The sequence below is a fragment of the Sinohyriopsis cumingii genome, unplaced genomic scaffold (genome assembly GCF_028554795.1).
Source record: "Sinohyriopsis cumingii isolate HCF-2022 unplaced genomic scaffold, ASM2855479v2 utg000198l, whole genome shotgun sequence".
Classification (NCBI taxonomy): domain Eukaryota; kingdom Metazoa; phylum Mollusca; class Bivalvia; order Unionida; family Unionidae; genus Sinohyriopsis; species Sinohyriopsis cumingii.
This window is the reverse complement of record NW_028315875.1, coordinates 694,081-711,822: the sequence shown is the minus strand read 5'-3', so window position 1 is coordinate 711,822 and position 17,742 is coordinate 694,081. Positions and strand designations below refer to the sequence as shown.

The following is a 17,742-nucleotide window of genomic DNA, read 5'->3' as shown; positions in this document are numbered from 1 at the left end:
CATAAAATGACTGGAAAAGATGGTTTATTTATTTGCTTTATGAAAACAAAAGAACATGAAAATTTAGTCAGACATTTTACGTACTCATTTCCTTGTTCTGGACGTTCTCTAGATTGTTGTCTATAGTGGTAGTATGCAACTTTTAAAACATGGATGTTGAGACGAACTGGTCTGAACCCTGGATGGTGTGTTATACATTGTAACCCCCTGTATTCATTGCAGCCACTTGTGACCTTCTCTATGTCACAACAACAGATATATTCCTTTACTGTGGACATTACCAAACAACGTCCACAATTACACCTAAAATAGAGTTTTCTTCTTTAATGCATAGTACTGTGCTTGACAAATTTAATCTCATATTTATGAACACTTCAACAGCACAGTACAATGACACAAACTGACTAAAGTCATGAACAGGTAAAACATTTAGTACAGCACTGTAAAATTAAATTAGATATGAAAGGAAACAGAAGTTGCAAGTAGATGTTCACCACAGAAAAAAGGGTTTATTTCATAGTTTCTAAATATCAACTATTAGTATACATATGAGAAATTCGAAATTTTAACCTATAATACAGTGTACAGAATATGAATTCAATTTTAATGTCATGAGGGTAATATCCTGCCTATTTCAACAGTTGTGCAAAAGAGGACCTCCTATCCTAGGAATCTTAAGTACTTCTAAATCGTATCAATTAGTTCACAGGTTTTCGAGCTTACAACTGTGATCCGATGTACGTTTTACTTATCAACATATAAATACGTCTCTACCCATGAAATGCAATACACCTGTACAGCCTTTATTATAGGTGAGAAAAAAATCCATTTGTAAACGAACAGGAGATTGTTGAACAGTACTGTAAATATCATCAGATACATATATTTATTGTAACTTAGGCCATAGACATATTCAGAAAACAATTACCATGAACTGTCCTTTAATCTCTCTTGTCTTTCTTCTTCGTCATCTTCATCTGCAACTTCAGATTCATCAGTTATTGGAAATATAGGGTTCAAACTGGTACGGATTAATTTGGGTGCAAACAGCCGCTTCTACACCATTATCAGAAACTTCCGAGCTTATAACCTCCCAATCTTCGAATGGTGAAGACCCGCAGGAAAGTGACAATTCACTTCCTTCAGAATTGCAGCTTTCACGTTGAGTTTCTGAAGACTTTTCCATAATATGACAATACCAACTCGGCCTTTGTTTACAACAAGTATTCAAAATGTGACGTCACGCTTTGTTTTCACTAAACACTGGGAGTGGTCAGCGGATGCATTCGGTTATTATCGTAAACAGGTGCGAATGCAATATTAGGTAGGAACCCATGCAAGTATTACTGAAAATTTTATTATCATTCACCAAAAAGTGAACTGAATAAATGTAGATACACTGTTATGGCACTTTAAACACCACTATGGGAACAGACTCATCAAGAAAACAAAAAGCAGTGACATAATACACATATTTTACACGTACACATGATGGTTGTTGAAACCAGTTTGAAAGATCTTTCACATGTTGGACATTCTGAAAATGTTATTTAAAGAGAAAAACAAACAACTTCATTAAAAAAAGGGCGTTATTAAAAATTATTTTTGACACAATTGTAAAATGAGGATTCAGTCATTAAACAGCCCAGCTCCCTAATGCCATGCACCTTCACAGTTTTCTCGATGTCTATGTGATTTTTTTTCAATTTTTGGAGGTCCCTCAGTAACTTGCACCCTCGTTTATAGTGCGGTCTATGTTTGTGGACCCTGTTGTGCATGAGTTATTGAGGTGTACCATAAAAAAAATCTGATTGCAAATCTATTATGCAATTACCTTACTTAAACAGACACTTTTTCACACTGCATAAATGAAATTATTTTCAGAAAATAACCTGTATTATGCAGCCATCTGCCTTAAGAGGGCATATTTTTCACTTCGCTGGGGTAGCAGTTTAAGACAGATTGGGCTGTTTTTCTAAATACATATAGGCAATCATAATCATCACTTTGAAAAACCAATCAGACATGACATATTTCTATTACCTTAAGATTCTGTTATTCAGCATTTTGAAAAAAAAGTCAAACATAATATATTTCTATCTCTTAAAGATCCTTCACCCCATCCCCAGACTCATCAATCAACCACCATTTCAGACTAGAAGCCTGGAGTTATAACCCAAAATTGTTAAATATATGTTATGCATCCTTGATATGATGATATGATTGCAGGTAAAAAGTTTAGTTTAAACAAGGTATTCAAAAAAGTCCATGTTATTACAGTTCTCTTATGTTCGACCTTTGACTTGATTGAAGTGACTGCAGAGGAGGAGCCCAAAATCTATATTTCCACAACACCCTCACATACTGTTACCACATGGGCAATCAATGTACCAAGTTTAGCAAAGTTTCACTTGCAGGTTTATGAGAAGATAGAGTTGGGAAGAGGGGAAGCAATGAATGGACGAGTGGGTATCACAATATTCCCATTAAAACATTGGAACAGTATTTCCTATGAGCTTATACTAAAAAGATTATAATAAAAATGTAATGCTTCTTACATTATCTGCATTATGCATCTTTTCCATCATCTCCCAGGCTGCTTCATCATTCAAAACTGCACAAGAACAAAATTTATTTAAAAAAACACAAATACCACTTAATATATATTGATGTATTTATGCACAGTAAATTATACCTTTATCATTGTATGTTTATGAAATAAAATAAAAAACATTTAAGTGATATGCATAGCTGATACTTGGCAAAATAAGGTCTTTATAAATGTTTCTGATTTTTGTACATGATACTTCCCTTAACCCATGTAAAATGAAATGGCTTTATGGCCTATGTGAAACTGCAGTGAGGTCTAGAAAGTTGTGGACTTCCCTTAACCAACTCACAGAATAAACTCCACTTAAAAATGAAAAGGTTATTTGCCTTGTTTAATAGACAGTTAAAATACCCAAAACTGAAAGCAAGGACTTATGACTTGTGGACTATGAAACTTTTAGTCATTATGTTTATCTTGATTTCACCTTTTCTCTTTTAAACTAAGAAAAAGTAACTACCGTATATAGTCACATATAAGCCAAATAATTTAGGATAAAATAAAGACCTGGAAGAAGAGGGGGATAACATTTCATCTACAATGTACAATGAGTTACTCATTTTCAATGATATAAGCGATCCTACAGACTGAAGTAATATTTATGAAAAGGTACGCACATTTAATTGTACAAGGCACATAACCAGCATAACACATGTTCATGAAGAGTGGTAATAATAAAGGCTAAAATTCTCATTACAGATCAATTAAGATCATCATCAATCTATGTTCTGTGTTTTTTGCTGAACAACAACACAACTTTCCAAACAATTTTAAGTTTGATATTTTGGTATCTCCTTTGTTGATAGTTGGCAGATTTGTCTTTCATTTCCCAACAGCAAAACAGGCACAGAAACTGGCTTGTGTTAAGAGAAAATCCTGAATGGCAACTATACCAGTACATTGATGTGAAACTGCCTTTCATTCCATAATATTAGCAGGATTACCGTAGTTTTGTAAAATGGGGTGTAAGGCATACCTGTTAACTTTTCAAAAGCCAAGTAGGGAGACTGAATAAAAGAAATCGAGAGATTGGGACCTAAAATCGGGAGGTTTTTCGTGGCATTTTTTCAAGCCTTGTTTTCACTAATATTGATCGATCTTTCAGGTCTAATATGGGCGAAATTTGCAAAGGACGTGCAGTTTCTCCCTGTGACATGCCTTATTTTCCCCCATGACATGCTTTATTTTCATATTCTGGTCAGCTGTGGCCAAACTGCACAATAGCAAATGTTAATCTTAAATAAATCAAGAAAGCCAGCACCCTCTGTCATGAATAAAAACAAAACGTGTTACGCAAGCACCAGCAACTGATTGGCAAATAAAGGATTACCAAATTTGTTGAACTAAAGTTATCTAAATAGGCATCCTCACAGTACCGTAGATGTGGCAACTATTTTCCTCTCTTTGTACATCTGACCTTATTCCCTTATTGTCAACTCATAAGGCATTTAGTTTTTTTCACTATAAAACATATGTATTCTGAATTAGTTTTTTTAGGCCACACACTGCGTGGTATGTATTTTCATTCCTACTCTTAATTTAACGGTGGTAATAAACATTCATATATACGGTATGAAAATGCCAAGTGCTCACTCGAGTAAGTTTCTTTGGTGGGAATGGAGCTACAGCATTCACGGTGATCATTCTTTGGATTGAACTTAATTGCCGACAGTTTTATTGTTGTTTATTTTTTATTCTGGATTATATTCTGATTTTTGTATTGTTGTAGATGAAAAAAATCATAAATTTAAGTGAAAAATGTTTAAACTTAATATCCTATTTTTAGTGAAGAAGCGAATTCTTTCTAGTAATTATTTTGTCCCAACAATATTCACAGGTGATACAACAGAACATGGCTTTCATGGAATGCATACGACATATCTATTTATGTAGGACTTTTCTTTTTTGGAGACATAAAAATGGAAGACATAATGTAATAATCGGGAGTTCTCTGCAAAAATTGGGAGATATTATGAAATTGGGAGGTAGGCGTGGAGTGATCCCAACATTCGAGTTTTTTTTTCTCATGAGAGTTGACAGGTATGGTGTAAGGTTGCTTACATCAAAGCAAACTACAACTCAGCTTTTACGGTATTATCATAATTTTCGAAGGATTACTTCTGAAACTTCATTATTGTATTTGAAGATATCATTAAAGTTTATTGCAGTGGTGCCCATGATTCAACTCCAAGGGATGTACTTGTTCAGTGGAATGTACTTCATTCAGCCTGTATTCAAACCTACAATGTACATGCAGTGGCGCCATTATGTAAATACGTTTAGTAGCCTAATTGCGCGCGTTGAATCAAAATGTATTGTTGTTCATTGTGTTGTCATACTCAGATCAAATTTTAACGAGTTAGGTATTTACAATTTCATGGCAAAATAAAAACATAATTACTGGTGCACTAATATAAAATGTCCAATGCAATAATGTATAAACGAACAATAATTGAGTCAAAAGGGTGAGGTAGTATTACAGCAACTCACGATTGTTCAATTTTTGTCATCGTTCAATCAAATTATACACAAATCTGAAATAGGCAGAAACAATAAGAAAACAAAATTAAATAAATTACTTTTCAAACAAGTTTATACCATTTCTTTTTAATAATTATAAATGCCAAGCACGAGATAAGTATACATGTACTCTTTGTTAATATACATTTGCCTAAATAAATGCATTTAGAACTTACCCCTTGCATCTTGTGATGCCTTGGAGTTGTGGGTCGGCTTATACATGGGTCATGCAAATTTTAGTGCTTATACCTGTTCAGTTTGGGGGGTCGGCTTATACGTGAACGAGCTTATACGCAAGTATATGCGGTAGTCCTTATAACCAGTATCAATAAATGACATATTGAATGTATTTGGATTTTGCTCTGACAAAAACAAATTGTGAAAAACTAAAATAGATTTTATTAATTACACAGGTTCTTTTTCTTTCAACTGCAAAAATAAGCCATCTCAAGCATAAAATAATATCTGGCTGACGAGTCAATGAACCAGATGGTGACATAAAACAAAACATCATGATAGTCCAAAAGAAATGTTTCAGACAAATGAAATGAAAACAAAGAATTAAATGGAATCAAATGGCTTTAGAAAACAGAATTAAATGGAATCAAACGGCTTTAGAAAACACAATCATCAACAAAGCAAATACCTTGTATGGTAAATTAGAATGATCAGAATATGAAAAGCTTGATATTTCCTTAACATGGATCTTTATTCTTGGGATGGCTCATGTTGTACATGTTTCCAAGAAAACTATTACAAATACCCTCAGATGCTGGTGCAAATCCTTCATTTGCTTCTTCTGCCATTTCTCCTGCACCAAATTCATGAAAGCTCTCTGTCATTTGACTGGCTGGAAGATCATCAAATCCTGAATCCTGATTGGACAGTTGATCAGCTTGTGGAGGTTCTTCTGTTGGCCCCTCCTCCTTCATAGGCTCTAATGGCTCCACCTCCTTCACTGACTCTATCTCCTGTATTGGCTCCACCTCTTTCTTATGACTTGCTTCTGTTTCTGCTGCTGCTTGAGATGCCTTAGTGGCAAATATCTGAATGTCATCCCCATCTCCTTCCTGCATAAAAAATAAGTATTTTGTTTAGTTTCAAATGAGAAATCTTCAACATCCGTCCACATATCTCCAGCTGCCAGTCAATAACTCATTTATTCAACAGGACAAAATGAATAAAGACATGACTATGTGCAAAATGTTCCACAATTATGCCTGAGGCAATAAGTTTGACAGGCACTGATACCCACACGTTTAACTGATGGCAGGCAGACAACCAATAAGCTTGACAGATATCACTGCTATATGTTTAACTGATGGCATACAAACAGTAAGCTTGACAAACATCACTGCCATCTTTAACTGACAGAAGACAAAGAGTTAGACTGGCATTGATAATGTGTTCAACTGATAGCAGACCACCAATATGCTTCACAGACATCACTGGAACATATTTAATTGATTAAAGTCGTCCAATAAGCTATCACTGCCATCTCACCTCTGTCTGCGTGGGTTCGAGTCTCGGGCTTGGCCAATGTGGATATGTGAGAAAGCTTGCCGGTAGCTTCTTGTGGGTCGGTGGTTCTTTCTGGGGTTTTCCTGGGTTCTTCCTCCACCATTAATACTGACCGCCATGTATAGCCTATCTTGTGCTGAAAAATGGCGTTAAACCCTATAACAACAACAACAGCAATCATCCAATAAGCTTCACACACAATACTGCCACACATTTAACTAACAGCACAAAACCAATAAACTTGATAGACAATACATGTTTAAATAATGGCAAACAATCATTACACTTGGCAGGTGGTGGGCAAATAATAAGTTTGACTGGCATTGCTGCAAAATATTAACTGAAGGTAGTCAAACAATAAGTTTGACAGTTATCACTGCCATGTGTTGACTGATGGTAAACAATCACTGAGCTTGATGGCCATTGCTGCTGCATTTTTAGCTGATGGCAAAAGAAAACAAACTTGAATGGCATCACTACTGTAACTGATATCAGACATCCTTACTGTTTGATTGGCAGTGCTTTCATAATCATTAAGTCTGTCAAGCATTGCTGTCACATGTTTAACTAATGGCAGATTACCAATAATCTTGACAGGCATCGCTGTCACATTATTAACTGATAGCAAATAACCAATAATCTTGACAGGCATTGCCATCACATGTTTAACTGATGGCAGACAACCAATAAGCTTGACAGGCATTGCTGTCACATGTTTAACTGATGGCAGACAACCAATAATCTTAACAGGTATTGCCATCACATGTTTAATTGATGGAAGACAACCAATAAGCTTGACAGGCATTGCCATCACATGTTTAACTGATGGCAGATAACCAATTATCTTGACAGGCATTGCCATCACATGTAAGCATTGCTGTCACATGTTTGATGGCAGACAACCAACAAACTTGACAGGCATTGCTGTCAAATGGTCACATGTTTAAGTGATGCAGACAACCAATAATCTTGACAGGCATTGCCATCACATGTTTAACTGATGGCAGACAACTAATAAGCTTGACAGGCATTGCTGTCACATGTTTAACTGACGGCAGACAACTAATAATCTTAACAGGTAATGCTGTCACATGTTTAACTGATGGTAGACAACCAATAATCTTGACAGGCATTGCTGTCACATGTTTAACTGATGGCAGATAACCAATTAACTTGACAGGCATTGCCATCACATGCAAGCATTACTGTCACATGTTCAACTGATGGCAGATAACCAACAATCTTAACAGGTATTGTCATCACATGTTTAATTCATGGTAGACAACCAATAAGCTTGACAGGCATTGCTGTCCCATGTTTAACTGATGGCAGACAACTAATAAGCTTGACAGGCATTGCTGTCACATGTTTAACTGATGGCAGACAACCAATAATCTTAACAGGTATTGCCATCACATGTTTAACTGATGGCAGACAACCAATAATCTTAACAGGTATTGCCATCATGTTTAACTGATGGGAGACAAACAATAAGCTTGACAACGATACGAAATCCAAAGGAAGTGAATACTTGCCACTTAAAGGTATGTAGAATCAAATTCTGAAAAATGACACCCATTACTGAAATAGTGTTGAATACCTACATGACCTGTGTGACTTGTACTATAACCCTTGCATGTGGTAGAACATGGGTTTAAACCTAAAACCCTGAGGTGTAAATCAAGCACATTACTGCTGTGTTAGTCTCTTTTCTCAGTTAAGTTAAACAAGTATGAATTTGTCAAGTCAATTTTTGTGGTCAAAACTAAGCCTAAATCCCTCTGTCAAAAGAATGCCCTTTTTCCCATTCTGACTGTCAACAAATTTCAAGTCAGAAATTGTTTAATTAATGGCTTGTGCTTTTGGCATGGGTTGCTTATTTTTATCTTAGAGCACTTCAAAGGATAGTGATAGTGCCCTACCTAATATTCATTAAAAAACTATGCTATTTACCAATGATAGGATGAATACTATATAACTGCAAATTTAATCAAAATAATAAATATTTCAAGTATTCATCTGAAAGTAAAGGATAATTCTCAGCATTAAGAACAGGCCAAACTTTTATCCCCCAAAAAGGACCAATAAAATGTTTTTTATTATTGTTTTAACATAATACTTGACTTGTGTTTCAAGCACTTTAAAACTAAAACAATCTGAAAGATTAAATAAACAAGGGTGAGGGTGAACTGACCTATGCCCATCTGAAGGTAGGATTCAAACATTCAGCCTTCAGTCATGAGTGCAGCACAATTACCACTACACCTCTTATTACATACTGCAGGGTTTATTAGATCTATATTACATCCCTATGAAATAGAGAAGGGTGCATTATAGCTAATCTACATCCCTATGATATAAAGAAGTGTGCATTAGACTTATTCTACATCCGTACGATATATCCTTTCCTATCATTACTCTTTTGACTGTCATATCACTTCCATCTTTATTTTATCTATGACCACACACCACCCATTGCTTAATAGTCAAGTGTGACTGCATCAAAGTTTATATAGGTAGATAGATAGATAGATAGATAGATAGATGGATAGATAAGAGTGAATTGGATCTATTCTACATCATTATTCTGCATCCCTGTGACATTCAGAAGGGTGAATTAAATCTAATCTACATTCATATGACATACAGAAGGGTACTTTAGATTTATATTACATCCATATGACATACAGAAGGGTACATTAGATCTGTGTTACATCCCTATAACATACAGAAGGGTACATTAGATCTATATTACATCCCTATGACATACATAAGGGTACATTAGATCTATATTACATCCCTATGACATGCATAAGGGTACATTAGATCTGTGTTACATCCCTATAACATACAGAAGGGTACATAAGATCTGTATTACATTCCAACGACAACAGAAGGGTTCATTAGATCTATTCTATATCCCTATAACACACAGAAGGGTTCATTAGATCTATTCTACATCCCTATGACACACAGAAGTGTACATTAGGTCTATTATACATCCCTATGACACACAGACATGTACATTATGTCTATTATACATCCCTATGACATACAGAAGTGTACATTAGGTCTATTCTACATCCCTATGACATACAGAAGTGCACATTAGGTCTATTATACATCCCTATGACATACAGAAGTGTACATTATGTCTATTATACATCCCTATGACATACAGAAGTGTACATTATGTCTATTATACATCCCTATGACATACAGAAGTGTACATTAGGTCTATTCTACATCCCTATGACATACAGAAGTGTACATTAGGTCTATTATACATCCCTATGACACACAGAAGTGCACATTAAGTCTATTCTACATCCCTATGACAACAGAAGTGTACATTAGGTCTATTCTACATCCCTATGACATACAGAAGTGTACATTATGTCTATTATACATCCCTATGACATACAGAAGTGTACATTAGGTCTATTCTACATCCCTATGACATACAAAAGTGTACATTAGGTCTATTCTACATCCCTATGACATACAGAAGTGTACATTAGGTCTATTATACATCCCTATGACATACAGAAGTGTACATTAGGTCTATTCTACATCCCTATGACATACAGAAGTGTACATTAGGTCTATTCTACATCCCTATGACATACAGAAGTGTACATTAGGTCTATTATACATCCCTATGACATACAGAAGTGCACATTAAGTCTATTATACATCCCTATGACATACAGAAGTGTACATTAGGTCTATTCTACATCCCTATGACAACATAAGTGTACATCAGGTCTATTCTACATCCCTACAACATACAGAAGGGAGTGGGATATATGGGTAAAGTGTAAACTTAAAGCTGGCAAAGTCATCTTCATGGATGTATTGATGAAAAAAAGGACACTAAACCTCCTGCTTGGAAACCAGTATATTTCTTCTATTAAATGTTGTTATTCAGTTTAAATAAAGACTGGAAAAAACATGTAATGAAGAAATCTCAAAATCAAATAAAGATTTAGATTATTCTAAACAGGAGTAAACCTACCTGCAAACCAAAATTTGGCAGTGGCTTAAAATTTGACTTTACTTTGGGCTTCCTAATTGATTTTTTTGGACCAGAAGTTTTCTTTTTCCTAAAAGAAAAACAAAAGGATGTGTATTCTCTTCAATAATCATGTTTAACATGTAAATATAAAGGTGTATTTAATTCAATAATTAAAATTAACACACAAATACAAATTTATTCACTTTAATAATCATGTTTAACATATTGACACGAGTGTTATCACTTTAATAATCATGTTTCACATAAATATAGGTGTGTTTAATTCAAAAATTGTGATTAACTCATAAATACAAAATGTATTCACTTCAATGATCATGCTTAAAAATTATAAATATAGATGTGATGGATTGAATATTTATGTTTAACATATAAATACAAATGTGTTCACTTCAATAATAATGTCTAAGACAAATATACATTGTATTCACTTCAATAATCATGTCTAACACATACATACAAGTCTATTTGTTTCAATAATCATGTCAAAATACATATATACTGTACAAGTCATTTCATTTTAATAATCAGGGGCCCCGAGTGGTCTAAAGCGCTCTCCGTTACGGATCACTGCCATCTCACCTCTGTCTGCATGGGTTCGAGTCTCGGATCTGGCCAATGTGGGTATGTGAGAAAGCTTGCCAGTAGCTTCTTGTGGGTCAGTGGTTCTTTCCGGGCTTTTCCCGGATTCTTCCTCCACCATTAATACTGGCCGCAATGTATAGCCTATCGTGTGCTGAAAAATGGCATTAAACCCCACAACAATAATAACAACAACAACATCATTTCAATAATCATGACAGACATATAAATACAATTAACATATAAAGCACTGAACACCAATCTCAGTCTATTTGGTTTCATTAACTATGGAGAAAATGCTTCTTTTTCGCTTGGATAGGATTCTTCATGGAATCTGAATATTAAAAGAAAATTCAAAACTGTGTCCACGTGAAGTAACAATAGCGCTATTTCTCGGAAATAAATGTACATGTATATACATTTAAAACCAACAGGTTTCATCCAGGATCTCAAGGGTAGAAGACACTGTGCCCTCATGACCTTCAAATCTGAGCAACACACCTCTTTAAACAAAGAAAACTACCAGAAAATACTTTCAGCACTAGTTAAGTGATAAAATAAATGAGATCATTGGCTTTGGAAGATCTGTCATCTTAGGTTTACCATCTCCAGTGCAGCACCGTCTTTTAAATGGACACTTACAATATTGTAATAAAAGTTAAATCAAGCATTTAAACTGCCCATAAAAACTATTTACATATGCAAATACGTAGTTTGCATGAATAAAAGCTGCATTGTGGAAATTTCTGTTCTGAATCTTGATACTGGTGTTAAACACAATAATTTCAGTTTTTTGGCTGTATTATTACTTTTCTGAAACTTATAATTAATTGATTAAATGCTAAATTAATGTATTCTTCAAACTTGCTCCTTCAAAAATGGAGTCCCTTTTGTTATTAAATAAAATAAAGGATACTATCAGCCATCACACTGAAACTCAGCAGACAAATTAAAATTCCTTAAAATATTACAGTTTCTAAATTTGTTTCTTTCCATTAAAAGAAACTGCCATCTAAACATTTTCATCACCTTTGGAAGTTCTGATGATTGCTAGTGTCAGCATGGGCTTGGAAATCAATATGTACAAATCTTTACTACTGTGTATTTGCAAGGCAATCACTCTAGTAACATTTGCCTCATGGCCAAATGGAAGAGCAGTCAGCCAAGAAATGTGTCAGTAGGATGCTTCTGCTAAAATTCCTCCAGTTTCTTGGTTTCTCAAGTTTTGTTTAATCTCCACCCATATTTGATAGCATATCAAAATTATATGTCCGATATTGAAAGACCCCAATGCCAGGCTGTGTTGTGTCAAAATTAGTCCATTTTATGTTCAACAGTATTTTAAAAAATAAAGGTGTACAACTGTTTTACTATTTTTAATAATAGTATCCATATTTGATGTCCTAATGACATTTTTTGCAAAAATCTAAAAAGTGGTAAAATTAGATACTTTCTGCCAAATTCTGTTAAGTGGTTACTTAGAAGTCATTTAAGGTTTCTATTTTTAATAACAACAATCAAATTTAATGGCAGCTGGCATCACTTAAATAAATATGGATGTGCTAAACTACTCTCAGAATTATTTTCCAACTCTTGTTCTTAACATTTGCTGCTGACTTAAGGCATTCGCTGATGTACCTATATATATATATATATCCAGATCGAAGTAACTGTACAACATTTTCATATATTACAAGACAGGCAAATCTGATAAAAGACAGCCAGCCCCAGAGTAAGCTAAGTGAAAACCTGAACCTGCTCTACGGGGATTTGATTCTCACACAAAATTTGACAACAAACTATCACTATGAAAGTTACAAAACATGGTATAGTAAAATAGATGATGTGTTCTTGAATCTGTATTTTATTTACCGTTTTTGTCAGCTATAAATTGATGAGAAATATAAGTTGAATTAGCAAATTTGGTAATTTTTCCATCCTTCATCCATATAGGTCGATGCTGAGTATAAAACAAGGCCAGATCAACACCTCAGCTTCGTCTTTTTCCTGTTTAAGACAAACTGCAGGCAAACGTGACATATCATAACCTTTTGTTTTCCTTTTTAAGACAGACAACAGACAGCATGTGTTGGTAACATAATCTTTTCCTTTTTTAAAAAAAAATGCACAATATCAGTATTTCGAGTTGATACTTACTGCTGAGATGGCCATGCGGTCTCCTTACTTTGCCTATCTTGGCTTTCAATATTACTTTCTTTATGTGAAACATTTTCTTTCGAGCTTTCTTCCTGAATATCATTTGTGTCAAGATTATTGTCCACTGGAGATTCTAATTTCACTTTTTCATTTCTATTATTGTCTGTTCTAGGTGGTGATCGAGAAAAATTGGACCTGGATTTAAACGGATTTAAAGAACCATCACTGCCATCAGAGCTTCTCGTTGGCGAAATATCAAGTCGCTTCTTGGGTTGGAAAGGATTTGTATTTTCATCAAACTCGTCAAAGTTAAAATTGTAGGTTCCCTTTGGTAATGGAGGTGACTTTTCCCCATCATCCTCCATGATGATGCATATGTACGTATTTATTTGTCTCACAACAAAACCATTCCTTGTACCACTATAACCTGCAAAAGAAAAGAAATGAAATAGACTTTTATAAAATTTAAATAACTTTTTCAACCATTTATTACAATTTATTAAATCTTATCTTCACTAAAATAGTTATAAACAGCGGTTTATTTATTTAATTGGGCTATCACTGATTGTGGTTTGCATGTGCAAACCTTTTTCGTTTTTCTTCCAAATTTTGTGAATAAAATTAATGTAAGCTCTACCTGACCTGATTTATCTTTTATGATGTTCACCCTAGTATTTATGTGTAATGCACATCAAACTGTAAAAAGCACAGATCCAGATCTGTCATCACATAATATACAACTGGAAACAGCACAGACCTGAATGTGTCATTAAATAATATCCCAATGGAAACATCATAGACCTAGATCTGTCATCACATAATATCCAACTGGAAACAGCACAGACCTGAATCTGTCATCACATAATATCCAACTGGAAACATCATAGACCCAGATCTGTCATCAAATAATATCCAACTGAAACATCATAGACCCAGATCTGTCATCATATACTATCCAACTAGAAACAGCACAGACCTGAATGTCATCATATAACAACCAAATGAGACATCATAGACCCAGATCTGTCATCACATAATATCCAACCCAGATCTGTCATCACATAATATCCAACTGGAAACAGCACAGACCTGAATCCGTCATCACATAACATCCAACTAAAAACATTAGACCAAGATATGTTGTGACGAAATCCAACTAGATGTTATTATATAGCATACTGGAAGATAAATGTCTGCATTGGTTCAAAACACAGAACCTATGCAAAATGAATGATCCATCTAAAAGCTTCACATGTATGAGTGATCCCTGAGCTTGTACAGGTACTCTAGTCTCACCAGATAACAAAAACAATGAACATACACATCAGTCTGTACAGAGATCCACCTGCTTCTTTTTATTTAGTCCTGTCTGATCCTGATGGAGTCACTATCCTTTGCTAACATAGTGACTTCTAATTCTTTTAGAAATCAGACCCATCCCCCATACACATACTGCATGTGCTTCTGCCTCTCGAGACTAGGTAAACAAAACCAACTTTAATCTAATAGGACCCCTCTGGGTTGATGTAAATGCTTGTTAAGGACGGAATCTCTCTTCAACATGTGATATGTGCATTTCAAAATCATGAACCATCACTCTGTGAAAAATAATTAGTCACTACAGACTGTTTCAAAATTTTACATAGACCTTTACAATTGCTCATGCAGATATCGAAGATAACGAGAGTCTTTCAAAGGGACTGACATTCAAATAACTGAAAACAAACTCAAGACCATTTCTCTTTTTAACTCCTGGATGCTGAAACAATCTCTGATATTGTGTTATAAGGTTTTCAAATTAGCTACTGTGGTGGTCATATTGAATGTAAGATCAATGCTATTTCGATAAGGACAAACTAAATACCATTATAACAGTTTTGGTGAAAACCCCATTTTCATATGACCATCCATTCTGGCAAATTAGTGATAAGTGACATTATTTTCATTACGTTTTTTGCCGCAGCTACATTTAAGGTCAGAGTTTCATTAAGACCCAACTATAATAATTAGTCTTCTGGTGAAAGCCCCTAGTTTTTATGACTTTCTTTCCATCTAGAAGGAGTTGCAATAAGATTGGCAAGACTGAATAATTTTCAAAGTACATCTATCAGGTTTGATAATAGTATAAAATCACCTCAACTGCACTGAACATCACAAAATAAAATAGTCATTATTTGCATTCAAACCTGTCAATAGTGGCCCCTCATGGGAAAAACCTAATCTGGCCTTCATTCTCAAGTTACCTCTGAATGCAGGTTCACCTTTCTTAGTTCTTAAATAAATACCATGCAACACATATTATTATTATTAATATTATTTTAAGCAAATGGCATAGTTTTTAATTCAGTGAATTGACCATATCAATGTAACATTTATAAATTCTGGTGAAAAAGGGTTTCAATCATAGATTACTCGAAGTTATAGCTATTTTTCATTCCATGTTTTTGCTTGCTTAACCGCTCGTCTTTTGCCCTTAAAGTCAGCTGTCTCACAAGTATGACCAAGGTCTAATGTACAAAGAATCATCTCAGTGATCAACAGGTCAACTTTATTTAACATTCCTTTAAAATATTTGAACCAACAGATTATCTAACATATACTGTGACTGATGAGTTGATAAATTATCAGTTATTCAACTGAAAGGATGCTTATTAAAATTTCACCTCAATCAAAAACTTTCAAAAAGAATATGGTGAAAAGTTAAGATAAAGAAGTTTTATCATCTAATGACAATTTGATGATCAAAAATACTAGAAACTATTAACAGAACTACTGCTCATAATTTACTTGCAACCCTTAAAAAAAACATTTGATTTCTGTTACCCGTTTGGAAGCAAATTATGACTCATTGGAAGTGTCAATTTCTATTACTAATTATAAATAAAATGCTCCTATCTCCTATATTTCATGAAATAAATGTATCAAAAGATGACTTTCACTTTGGAAACAGTTGCATATTTTCAACTGTAACCTGTTTTTGAGGTTAACATAAGTATGTTATGGTATGTTATATTATATGTTATGTTATATGTTATGCTATATTATATATTATTTTATACAACAAGTGTAGTAACACAAAATAAGAAAAATTTACACATTTTGGAAAGTTTTAATAGCAATTTATTTGGGTACAGTTCAGTTTCCTGGCAAAACTTTTAAGTGACTATTTGTAACTTTATATATGATGAACTTTAAGTTATCATTTATCATTACTTTCGCAAACTGTACCTTCTTCCGGGTGGAGAGATAAGTAAATTTTGCCAAATATTACAATCCAGTATCGACCATGATAAAATAAAAAGGATAAATCTTTCCCATAAAGTTGAACTTTAGAAAGTTTGAATCACTGCATAGTTTTAGTTGGGCAATTTTAATGCATCAAAAGTTTGTAAAATGCCTCCAACCGCAACCATATTTACCAAGAAACTTTCTACATCATAATTCGGACAAGCCTAATCTTTTTTTCGGTGCTAGTGGCATCAGCACTATTTGCCAAAACTGTTAATGAGCAACAAGTTACGTATTTAAATACACACCGGAAATGCTTTTTCTTTGGCAACAGGTACATTTTTGCCTAAGATCCAATCACCAAATGTGTCCAGATTCATATAGCATACATTAATCTATTTCCGTATATGAGTCTTTTTTGGTCCTTTGTCTAAATTTTAGAACTACATCTAAAGTAAACAGCAAATGTCAAACTCGGTCGAGTTAACATCAGCACTAAACACAACTTACATTTGAAGAGTCAGAGTGAAAGGGACAAAACTCTGAATGATAACTCTCATTCCAGAAGTAGTGGCTGACCTTGCTAGCATTTCAAGTCAGAAACAAGTCATTAATGTGAGAGAAAAAAATAACGAGTAAAAACTTCTTATTTACATTTATATTTAAACTTTATTTCTTCAGTCCTTCCTTCCTTTAAAGTATTAAGTCATTTTTTCTTTCTTCTTTATAAACTTCGTTATGGAACTCTAACTTGAGGGAAAAGGTCCACATCGTGAAGCCTTCATATGCTTCAGTCGGATTAAAATCACATCACTATCCTGAGTGAAGATCTGACAGCCAATATTAGTATAGTGGGACGATATAGCAATAATGGGACCTTTATGTTGTCATAGGGTATTTGGCCCATGGTGACAATAAGAATTTAGCATGGCAGCACGATGGGCCTGTATAGCTACAAGGGGAATTTAACATAGGGCCTGTATAGTGACAATGGGAATTGGATATGGGTTACGTCACGGTACTGACACTGGGGAAACAATGGCAACAAGGTTGCAAGTGGCTGACCTCAATCGGGCGGAGCAGTTAGTAA

General features: G+C 34.4%; 1 protein-coding gene and 1 long non-coding RNA gene across 17 annotated transcripts in view; one reads left to right on the top strand and one right to left on the bottom strand.

The window, feature by feature from the left end:
- The window catches only part of LOC149774558 (uncharacterized), a 69,516-nt gene extending 55,782 nt beyond the window's left edge, over window positions 1-13,734 (top strand). For all 9 annotated transcript variants that reach the window (XR_016416795.1, XR_016416791.1, XR_016416793.1 and 6 more), the window contains one exon: window positions 13,597-13,734. This is a non-coding gene — a long non-coding RNA (uncharacterized LOC149774558). The remainder of the gene's footprint in view (window positions 1-13,596) is intronic.
- Window positions 1-17,152, bottom strand: part of LOC149774557 (uncharacterized) — a 164,827-nt gene extending 147,675 nt beyond the window's left edge. For 7 of the 8 annotated variants that reach the window (XM_089945069.1, XM_089945066.1, XM_089945070.1 and 4 more), the window contains exons 1-4: window positions 13,425-14,052; window positions 10,668-10,755; window positions 5,892-6,198; window positions 2,559-2,614 (exon numbers count right to left, since the gene is read on the bottom strand). In XM_089945069.1, coding sequence (XP_089801195.1) covers window positions 2,559-2,614; window positions 5,892-6,198; window positions 10,668-10,755; window positions 13,425-13,789 — 816 coding nt within the window. In that variant the 5' untranslated portion in view covers window positions 13,790-14,052. Of the gene's footprint in view, window positions 1-2,558; window positions 2,615-5,891; window positions 6,199-10,667; window positions 10,756-13,424; window positions 14,053-16,960 lie in introns of those variants that run through there. The other variant, XM_089945067.1, reaches the window with a different exon arrangement.
- Window positions 17,153-17,742: the final 590 nt, after the last annotated feature.